This window comes from Malania oleifera, chromosome 7, assembly GCF_029873635.1.
Source record: "Malania oleifera isolate guangnan ecotype guangnan chromosome 7, ASM2987363v1, whole genome shotgun sequence".
Taxonomy (NCBI): domain Eukaryota; kingdom Viridiplantae; phylum Streptophyta; class Magnoliopsida; order Santalales; family Ximeniaceae; genus Malania; species Malania oleifera.
The window spans coordinates 84,982,670-84,994,339 of record NC_080423.1 but is presented as its reverse complement, the minus strand read 5'-3'; the positions used below and the strand labels follow the sequence as shown (position 1 = coordinate 84,994,339).

General features: G+C 31.7%; 1 protein-coding gene across 2 annotated transcripts; it reads right to left on the bottom strand.

Annotated features, from left to right (window-relative positions):
- Nucleotides 1–577: 577 nt before the first annotated feature.
- LOC131159839 (tropinone reductase homolog) lies at nt 578–10,518 on the bottom strand. Of its 2 annotated transcripts, XM_058115022.1 has the most exons (5): nt 10,281–10,518; nt 9,972–10,179; nt 9,635–9,851; nt 9,430–9,542; nt 8,483–8,864 (listed from the first exon to the last, which is right to left on the bottom strand). In XM_058115022.1, the coding sequence occupies exons 1-5, from the start codon at nt 10,367–10,369 to the stop codon at nt 8,688–8,690; spliced, it is 804 nt and encodes a 267-aa protein (XP_057971005.1). In that variant the 5' UTR covers nt 10,370–10,518; the 3' UTR covers nt 8,483–8,687. The 2 variants fall into 2 exon arrangements, with proteins under 2 accessions (XP_057971006.1, XP_057971005.1); XM_058115023.1 differs by lacking the exons at nt 8,483–8,864; nt 9,430–9,542 and adding an exon at nt 578–758 and having other exon boundaries at nt 10,281–10,479.
- Between the last annotated feature and the right edge of the window lie 1,152 nt (nt 10,519–11,670).

Below are 11,670 nucleotides of genomic sequence, written 5' to 3'. Positions count from 1 at the left end.
TCCACCAAGTAATAGGACAAATTTTAATTAAATAGTCTAATACGATGTTTAGGAGCTTAAAAATCAAACTTTAAAATTAAATTTTTATGAACTGAATAAAATATGGCACAAAAGTATATTGAAATAGTATAAATTCATGAAAATCTAAATGAAAAACTAAAATGGAGATTGTTAAGTCTTTTTGCTTTTTCTACCTTTCTTACCTTGTATTTTTACCTTTTTCACTTTTTTTTTTTTTACCATTTTTTACTCTATCAACTGATTTGGGATGGTCTAAAACATTAAAGTATGGTTCGATAGAGATTTAGACCTCGTACACAGAAATTGAGATAAAATCTTTATCATTATGGGCATTTCTTCCTACCTTTTTTTTTTTTTCTTTTTCCAATTCTGACCACACCTGATGATTTGGAGTAGTCTAAAATGGTTATGCAATATATTGCAATCAATATCATTAACATTTTTAGTCTTGATGTGTAACGCTTCGAACCATTCATGTGGGGTCCGGAGTGTTATGAGACCAACACGCGTCTCTAATACCATTCATGTAGCAGAAAAAAAATAAAAAAAAAACCCCGAACATAATATACTAGAGTTCTATATTTACATATGCTGATCCATAATAATTACAGTCTCTTTCTTTAGATTACAAACCTGAACAAAATATATTAAACATAAAAACTAAAAACATAATCGTTATGTACCACTTACAAAACTATTCCGCCCTGGAGCTATCTAAGTTCGATCACCTGGATAACCTAAAAAGATTAAATTATCGATGGGGTGAGATACCTCTCAGTAAGGAAGAAATAATTTATAACAGTTGTGTGGCTAAGGTGTTTAAAATATAATTAAAATATTCATACAATGCATTCATAATCCAATAGTAGCCGAAATAACACGCTCATATACACACCATAGTCAATTCCTCTATCACCCAATCACAAATAATTATTAGAGTACTCGCCTTTCTCAACAAGCCTTCGGGTGGAATAATCTACTTACCTTAAATGCTTAATTAATTAAAGTCACACGCATCCAACCATATTCGTTTCACAGAACTCCACACATATACGCATATCACAATCAATCCACATAGAATAAACATATAGTCTTCAATCATACCCACACAGGGTCTACATTCACACAATATGTAATTGTCCACATAGGACTGTCAATTACAACATACATGTCCACATAGGATTGGTCCACACAAGACAAACCAATTACAACATACATGTCCATACAAGACTGGTCCACACAGGACAAACCAATCACACAACATACATGCCCACACATGACTGGTCCACAAATAACTAATCAATTACAACATACATGTCCACACAGAACTGATCCACACAGGACAAACCAATCACACAACATACATGTCCATATAGGATTGGTCCTGTAACGACCTGCTTAATTAACTGATTTTTTTTTTCCACTAATATTCTACATGCTCTGATACCATGCTGAGAATACCTAATCATAAACCTAAGCGACAAGAAGCGAAAATCATATAAACATAACCATACCATACAATACTAGAGCATTACATGTTTTCCAAAATATATACATACCTTCTGTTCCCCAAAATACCCTTAACTAGCTAGGGTATACAAAAATACTCTCAAAATGCACTCACTCTCCACTGGCAGGGCAGTATGGAAGTCCCTCTATCTACAAGCCTGGTCTGCTCACCTACCTGGATCACTTGAAAAATGTTTCAACACTAGGATGAGCCAACGTTCAGTAAGAAGAAATATGTTATTACTAGTGTGTGGCAAATGAGCTACTATATATCATGAAATCTGTTTTCATATAAACATGAATAACTGAATGCAAAAGTACAGTAGGGTCCCTATTTCTGTAAATCCGTACATAAGTAATAGTAACTGAAACTGTTCCCTGTGGCTATCTGTGTGTCATGACATGCCCCCTCATGATAAGGTTGTGCGGCTCGTAGGCTGGATTTATCCTGGCTGGTCAACCAGGAATAAATCACTGAACTCCATCAGTCGACCTGCCCACCTAAACCCATATCTGGATGGGGAACCTAACCTCTTCAAGGGCCTAGGTGGTTGACCTTACCACGTATTATCTGAATAGGTGGTTGCACTCATAAAGTAACATAATATCTGTAGCAATGGTACCGTGCTCTGTAGCTGCAAGTTTAACAAGGTCTGATATCATATAATATATATATATATATATATATATATCTATCTGATTTACCATGTTTCTAAAGTACTGAAATAACCATGATGTTGCATAAACTGTAACTGTAGTTCATACATAATACTGAGAACTGCATAATCATAATACTGAAGCTGCATAATCATAATACTAATATTCGTGTAATATGGTACTGAAATCCGTATAATCATGGTACTAAAATCCATAAAATCATAGTACTAAAACTCACATAATTGTGGTACTGAAATTCGTAAAATCATGAAACTAAATTCGTAAAACTTATATTTGTACCATATTCATATTCACAAGCCACACCATACTAAATATATAATTTTCATAATTAAATAAACTGTATAATGTTTCTAAAAATACCTAGCATAGCATATTTTCCTTACCTGACTACTGGAAAGCCCCTAGGGAATACAAGCCTAACACCCGCAGGGCCTCCTACACAACACCCTGAAACCAACATATGTTAAAACATAATATCAATATTTCTCCGCCTACATGATTTCCTATAACTGCCATAAGGCCAAAAAGGGACTAAAAGGCCTTACCCTATATTTGTGATGAAATCCGACTTCATTTCCCCAACGATCCGCTCTGGCAGATTTGTAGAAAACTACGCCAGGAGCGTCATGGAGGCTACAGATCTTCGATCCAGCGAGTAACGGGCCCGAAAAAGAAGAGAGAAGGGAGAGGAGACGTAGGGAGAAAGAGAGGATAGAGAGAGAGAGAGAGAGAGACGGTGAAAGTGAATAAATATCAAATTTTTGGCTATTTATAGGGTCAGATTCGTCGACGAGACACGTCACCTTGTCGACGAGTCTTTCATAAAATTCGTCGACGAAGCCCTGTATTCATTTATGAAATTCAAAACAGCCCGAACCGTCTCTCGGTATTTTCTCATCGACGAAATCCTGAATTCGTCGATGAAATTCCTTAACCACTCGTCGACGAAGCCCTGTATTCGTCGACGAGTTCTGGCAATTTTCTAAAATTAAAATTAGTCCCAAAATGCAATGTCGTCGATGAACGCGGACTCCTTCTGTTTCTGTGTCTATCTTCTCTCCCTCTTATTATTAAAATGCTATTATTCTTTGGGTCACTACAGGTCCACATAGGACTAATCAAACCACGCAGGTTACAAAAAAAAAAAAAAACTCCTTCATGGTAAATAGGTAAACAACCTCCTCACACCACTGTCAATGTTTACCTCCCAATATAAATGCTCATATAACAACCTCCTCATACCACTACCAATGTTATATGGCAGTTATACCAGGTACGATATAACGACCTCCTCATACCACTACCAACGCTATATCATAATTTACATGAACCACAACACAAGTCAACAACAACCAATCATTCAACACATCCACAGTTCTACCACAGTATACACAACATCAGTTTCTGCATTCAACCAGTATAATCAACCAAGCAGAATTCACAGTCAAACAATATTCGTAGTCTCAATGATTCATCATTCATCAATGCTCATAATCATTTAATTAATACAAGATTTTTTCCAATGTAATATATATATATATATATATATATATTTAAAAACAGTATTTTCAATACCGGTACGGTTCAGAAAAATTATACTTGAATATGTAGAAATTATACCCAAAATTAGTCGTATAAAATTATTTAAAAACTATTATAAAATATTTTCCCTTACCGGCTCCTCGAGATTCCTGCTCAAATCCAAACAAAATGAGACCCTGTATTCCAAAAATCACAACACCTCAAATCTAAAAAAAATACCCATATAATACTTCCTAAACTCCAAATAACAATATTTGTAAAGAAAGTTCCAAAATAACACACTTACCCTAGTTTTGGGATGTTTCACAAATTTCTAAAATCGAAAATCCGCTCCACCTATATTGCAAAGAATCTTCCCAAGAGTCTCGCGGTAGCTTCCGATCGTCGAACCGAGCTAAATCCAACCCGAAATTGAAGAGGGAAGGTAGAGGATCCATGGCTTAGAGAGAGAAAGTGAAGAAAATAAAATTTCCTCTACTGAAAACTGATTTCTCCCTATTTATAAGCAACTTGCCATGTGGCCTTGTCGACAAAATGTCAGGACTCATCGACAAGCTTGAGAACACCACTTGTGGACAAGACCGGGATCTCTTTGACGAAATTCAGGTATTCAAAACCCTCTCTCGGTAAACCCTTGTCGAAGAGACAAGCATACTCGATGACGAGGGTTTGAAGATTTCTCGTCGACGAGAAAATCCAGCCCGTCGACGAGCGCCTGCTTATTTCCTTTTCCAATTTCTTTTCCCTTTTTTTCTATTTCCCCTTTTCTTTATTATCCTTCTTATAATTTTAAACAGTTAAAATTTTCTGGGTCGTTATATGATGGACCTTAGCAAAGTATTTTGGGCTTTGTTAATTCACTTGGACTCTTAATCTAATTCACTTGCCAGGAGCCTAACTGTATACATTTTACTTTGATCTTTTTCGACTAATCCTAAATATACTAATTTGATTATATTAAGCTTCAGTTGACTTGTTCAGAAATTGATTAAACGAGCATTTTTGCTAATCCTAAAGACATTAATTTGATTATATTAAGCTTCAGTTGACTTGTTCAACCATTGATTAAATGAGTTTTTGATTTAGATGCTTTGAGTTTAATTCAATATACTCTTTGTTAATGATATTATCTTGATTGATGAAACTAGGGATAAGTAGTATTTAAGTTAGAATTATGATGGGAAACTTCAAAATTTAAAGATTTAGGATAAATAAAAAATAAGACAAAATCAATATAATATAATTTTAGTTATGGTTGGAGGAATGTTGGAGAAAAGTTTAAACTTGATGGTCAAGAAAGCAATAGACAATTAGATTTTTAATGTCTTGGATTCATTATGCAAATTGAAGGAGAAATAGAAAACAATGTTATATATAGAATTAAAATAAGTTGGGTAAAATGGAGAAGTGTTTTGGATGTATTGTGTGAATATAAAATTCCATTAAAATTAAAAAGAAAGTTTTATAGGGCAGTCATAACATGAGCTAAGTTGAATAAATCAAAATGTTAAGAAACTAAGGGATTGTTTTTTTGTGCTTAATGTTCTCTAAATAGAGTTTGGGCTCTTAATGGTCCAAAATTCAGTGAACTAGTGAAGTTTGATTAGCCTATGAAATAGCTTTGGATTGCATTAATTTAAGAGAATCATTAATCTCTTTGGTGTTGATTCGGTAAGAGCACAAATTAAAAGTTTTTTTTGATTTTGTTTTACACCTAGAAAGTAACGCAAATTACACAACCTTAACTCTTCTCTCACAATCATCCAAACGACTCATGCCCTATCTCTCCAAGCTCTCACCTCTTTGATCTCACTATTGCTAAATGAGCACCTTTAGTGTTATCTTCTTTTTTCAACATTCTCCTTACTCATCCGACATTGGTATGTTCTTTCCCTTCTTCTCCTTTTCCTTCTCCTTCTTATTCTTCCTTTTCATTGATGTTCTAATTTATTTTTATTTATTTATTTTGCTAGTTATGCTTTGATTTTATCTATTGCTACACAAGATCATAAAATATGATTTGGCAAGGCCCCATTTTGCTTAAATTATCTCTAATTAGTGTGACTTTCAATTTTGGAAAGACTCAAATATTCTTTCGCATACTAAAACGAACTCTTCTCTCTAGTGAATCTAAGCCCACAATAGAAAGAGACTAAGAATGCAATATATTTTTAGTCCTCCCACTTCCTTTGTGAAAATTTACAAAGAATATTCTTTATATATATATAAAGGATCAAAATGTTATATCTATTGATAGAAATTATAAAATTGAGATTTTTGTAAAAGAAAGGTTAAAAAAAATGGAGAAGAAGCAAGTATTTAGTTGAAGTATTAATTAGAAAAAATAATTTCTTATTATGTTTCACAATAAATAATATTTTATCTTTTAAAGTATTTACATTAAAAAATATTTTTAATTAATGTTTTTATGTTTTATATTTGAGATACATTAGTGTGTGTGTATATATATATATATATATATATATATATATATATCTATGTGTGTGTGTGTGTGTGTGTTTTTTAAAAATAAAAATGATCTAAAAAATATATTTATTAATTTTAACAAACAAGTTTTCTCTTGATAGTTTAAAGGATTAAAATAGGAAAAATACATATATTTGAAGGTTAATTATCAAACAACTAAAATAATTCAACATTCATATTCTAAAATTGATTCCAATTATATTTTAAACCTAGTTTACAAATTCAGAATTCCATACACCATTACATGCTAATTGCTAAATTTTATCAAATACCCCTAAGAAATAATATATCCAAAAGTTAAAGTTGTCGAAATAAGAATGTTAAGGTGAACAGGTGATGTAATGTTAAAGGAATAATTAAGGAATAAACATATTTGTGGTATGCTAAGCATTGCATTTGTAGTAAATAAGATAAGGGAGGGATAGTCACATGGTTTGGACCTGTACAATGTAGGCTAAGTAGTACTCTGGGGAGGAAAATTGAGCTTAGTTAGTGTTATTGGCCATAGAATGGGTAAAGGTAGCCCAAAACTAACACTTGTAATGAGATAGTAAAGAAGAATTTAATAATTTTTAAATTGTTGAAGGATATTATGAAAGATCGTATTAGTTGGTGGAGAAGGATTCACGAATCAGACCCCCACCTAGTAGGACCTAAGGTTTGATTTGTTGCTTCTTGTTGTTAGTTTTTGAAATTAGGCTTAGTTGAACTTAATTAATATAGATTGCTGCTTAGTTGAAGTGTGGATATATATTTTGAATATTTTTTTTTGATTACATAAGAATTCCAACCACTAACAAGCCCTTCGGAGTGCAACACCAAACTTACAGATCAGTGTCCTCCCCTTAGGTCTCGCTGATTAGGTAAAGTCCGGAATGTGGACATGGTTTCCGTGCATCAGTTGGACGTTCGGCTAACCCGACACCCGGGACACATCTCCATTACCATCCACAGTCCCTGCTGGCTCACAGAGAATTCTCACAATCCACGGTTCCCACTGGCTCATAAAGCAAACTCTCACCATCCACGGTCCTCGCTGGCTCACAAAGTACTAATAATTAAATTGTAGAAGTATTGAAAGTCCTTTGCACTATTTGATTATATTCAAATAAGTACTAATTAAAAGCATTCATAAAATAAAATAAAATAAATAGTGCTTGAATACTTACTTTTATATAAGTATTTTGTTAATATATGTTATTATCGTGTGAATGATATTATTATGTTTCAACATGCAACTAACAAATTATAATGCAATACAAATTAATATATAACTATTAAATTATGCTAATATATTAAATTAATATTTATAATTAATTTTTAAATATTTTATAAATAAAAATTAATAAATATTTATGTTGATTGACATTTTAATTGAATTTTTTAATATTAAATAATTAGCAAAGTAATAGATATTTTTAAATACCATTTTAAATATTTTATAATCATTAAATTATTTTTAAATTTTTTATATCTTAATTAATATCTATAGTCATCATTTCTAATATTTTTGAAATAAAAAATGTAGTTGATATTTATGTTAGTTAACATTTTAATAAAAAATATCAAATATTTTTTAATTAAAATTTAATTTACTTTTTGATTAAAATTTTATCATTAGTATTTATAATTAACATTTTAAATTTATAATTAATAAATTAGTTCATATTTATGTTCATCGGCATTTTTAATTGAATTTTTAATATTTTCTAATTAAAAATTAATTTAAAATTTTAATTTAAAAATTAATTTAAAGTTATAATTTAAAAATTAAATTACTGTATATTAAAAAAATAATTAAATTTAGGATAATTTAATATTTTTAATCGACATCTTAAATATTTTCGACTAAGTAAAATAATATATGAATATTATTCTAATGAACAACAATTCTATTATTAAGCTATGTCTCTAATATTATTACTTTAATAATATTTTTATAATGTTTTATTAAATTTTAATTAAAAATTGATCATAGTATAAGTTATTTAAATTTGCAAGCTTATTACATATATGAACGGTAGTGAATTATGAATAAGTAGTGATCAGAAGTAAGTTCTGATTATTTTTTAAAAGTTATTTATCTTTACTTCAAAAAAGTAGTTTTAAAAAGTATTTTGCAATAAGTACTTACTCTAGTGTAATTCAAGCAATACTTTTTGAAATAAATATACTAAACTCTTTGGAGTCTATCCTCATAAAGGCAAATTAAAGAAAATAATAGAGAATGCATCGAGAAAGCATGTAAAAGCACAAGGCAATGTAGAGGTCTTTATTGATAATTCAAAGCATTGATTACAAGCACGAAAATGTTGAAACATGAGACAACACAACGACTTTCCATTGACAAAATAATAAAATCGAAGCAATTGATTCACTCACGATCAACAATAAAACTTTAAAGAGTTCTTATTTTATTTCATTATTATTTTAAAATTTGAAAAATTCGATTAACACCCATTGACTGTGTATCCACCGTCTACGCAAATAATTTGTCCAGTGATGTACGAAGCAGCTGGAAAACATAAAAATGCTACCAGTGATGAAACCTCATTAGCTTCCCCAATACGCTTGATGGGAGTTCTCGAGATCAATCTTTCCATTTTTTCCTGTGCAAGAGGATCTTGCTGTGGAGAGTAAACAAATTTAAATATGAGTTTTTCTTGTCCCGACAAAAGACAATGGTCGTGCAATTGCAGTGTCTGACTCCTTTCACCGCGCAACTAATTTATAATGATGGTGGTGTTTGATTTCTTTTAGCACAAAACTAATTTATTAGCTTGCAGACCTCCACCAAGCAATATTTAGAAGTTTAGAAATCAAATTTTAAATTTAAATTTTTATGAACTGCTCGAAAGTATATAAAATTTGTATAAATTCATAAAAATCTAAATGAAAAAACTAAAATTCACCTCCTACTAAACACATCCTAAGTTTAGTCAACCTATTGCAACTAATATACAATTAAAAATTAGGACAAGGTAGTAGGCTTTAATAGAGTCCATGAGAAAGCAAATTTAAACTTAAACGAAGTATTTGGGAGCATAGATTAGAAATTTTTGGATTGAATGTGTTAATTTAAATAAAAATTTTATTAATTTTTTCCTAAATTTCAAACAAATATTTGGATTGGCGCTATAATCCCACTGAGTCAACATGAAAATGATTAAGGCAGAGGGAACAGGGCATTACAGAAAATGAATCCAGGAGTGAGGTTTTGATGAACCATGGAGCCACCGCATTTACTCGAATGTTGTCTTTTGCCCACTCGCATGTCAAATTCTTCGTCAATTGATTCATGGCTCCTTCAAAAATCATTCAGCAAAAAATAAATATAAAAACATGATTATAGGGTGAATAACAAACATGTAATTAATTTTGAAAAATTTAAACTTACCTTTCGAAGCTGCATAGACGGAGGAAAGAGGTATACCAATCACTCCAGCCACAGAGGATATAAATACAATGCTACCATTTCCCGATGCCTTCAAAAGAGGGTGTGTCAACTGGCAGATATGGTATGCTGAATCCAAATTAGTCCCCATTATGGTTCTGTAATCTTCATCGGTATAATCTATGGCTTCCTTGGGTATGGTTGTGCCTGCGTTGTTCACCTAAAACGAAAAAAAACACAGAATCAATAATCAAAATCAATGATCTTCTTGCAATTCAAACACCAATCACTTTAGTGTTCTTCTTTTCTTTTCTTTCTGTCCAAACGAAGCAGAGCATACGAGGATGTTGAGCTTCCCCTGGAAAACAGAGGAGACGGCGTCCATGAGCTTTTCTCTCTGGGGCGGAGAGGTGAGGTCGCAGACTGACCCTGTCACGCTATAGCCCTTCGTCTTCCATTCTTCCAAGCTTCGATTGAGCTCTGTTTGGTTACGGGAACAAGTATGGACAGCTGCCCCAAAGCTAGCCATTTCTTCCAGAATTGCACGCCTGTTGCAGAAATCCAGTCCAATTTATGATGATGATCAAAACCCAGAAAAGAAAAGAAAAGGAAAAAATTGAAACAGGGGAGGTTGAGTTGAGCCACGAACCCTATGCCACGGGTTCCGCCAGTGACAAGAGCGGTCATCCCCTGCAGGGACCACCTCTTTTCTCTGTAGCTCATCTCTGCTTCTGCCATTGTTTGATCTTACTCCGCCCAAATACACTGCCACCGCTCAAATATATATAGAAACAGAGTGAAGTCAGCTGCTCTGTTTTGGTCTGCCATATCCCTTAATTCAGAAAAATGCTTGCGTGAAGGTGACATGGGAATGACACAGTTGATAATATTTTAATTTAGGCGTGAGCAGTTATATTAGAGAAATTATAGTCGTTTTTAGAGAGAGAAAGTGAGGAATTTGGTGTCATAATGAGTAAGAAATGGAAATCCTTTTTATAAGTCGTTGATGACTCGGCCAACCTCGTCGATGAAATGAAGTCCTGGTCGAAGAGTTGAAAAAGAAGTTTATTGACGAAAGAAGGACTTCGTCGATGAACTGTAAACCTGAAATTTTTTGTCATTCGGGATCTCTTAATCGACAACGTCTGAACTTTATCGATGAACCACAGAAGGAATTTCGTCAACAAAAATAGGGGATTAATCGACAAAGCCTACAGTTTCTTTTTTTTAAAAAAAATTTCCCTCTCTTCATTCCTTTATTATTTCCATAAATAAATTTTTTGAATCTTTACATCTGTTATATTTTTCAAATTTCAAGAAAGATGAGTGTCTTTTGTCTTAAATTTAAAATATTCAACTTTAATATTTAATTATCAATCTTAGTGCAATAAATTTTTTTTGTTTAAATTATTAAATTATTATTTAATTTCATATTTATAATACATCAGTTCAATTTGGATAATTGTGATTTTTGAATGAGCTAAATCAATAATTAAAAAATAAAAAATTTCAAACTAGAGCTAAACTGAAAAAAGAATTATTAATTATTGTTTTCTTAAGAGAGAGAGAGAGAGAGAGAGTGGGGCGGTGTGTGATTTTTTATGATGCTGCCTGAGAAATTTACATCTTTCACCAAAATAAAAATATTAGATTAGTTTTTTTTCTTCAATTTCGTTAAAAATGGTAAGCATTTAAACAAATTTAAATTTAGAGTTCAAATTACAAACTTTTAAGATAGGGTGGAAAAAGAAGAAAGAAGATAAGCATGACTCACATCTTCTTAATTTTATTTGAATTTTGGAACACTAAGAGAAGATAGGCTATCATTAGCATGTAACCTATATTTACTGCAGATTTCAATTGAACAAATATATATATATATTTTAATTAACGAGATTTTATGTTAGAGGTCTCGGGTTCAAGCTTCAGATGAAAATTGATATAAAATGTAAGATATCTCTTGTAATTTGAGTTGAAATAAGAGCCTTCAACCTTAAAAAAAAGAAAAAAAAAGACAAAAGACACTCACCTTCCTTGAA

Coding starts and splice junctions, on each gene's coding strand:
- LOC131159839 (XM_058115022.1), bottom strand. CDS start 10,369: ATGGCAGAAGCAGAGATGAGCTACAGAGAAAAGAGGTGGTCCCTGCAG. Junction 10,180..10,280: donor GGCGGAACCCGTGGCATAGG/GTTCGTGGCTCA, acceptor TTTCTGCAACAG/GCGTGCAATTCTGGAAGAAA. Junction 9,852..9,971: donor AGGGGAAGCTCAACATCCTC/GTATGCTCTGCT, acceptor TTTTCGTTTTAG/GTGAACAACGCAGGCACAAC.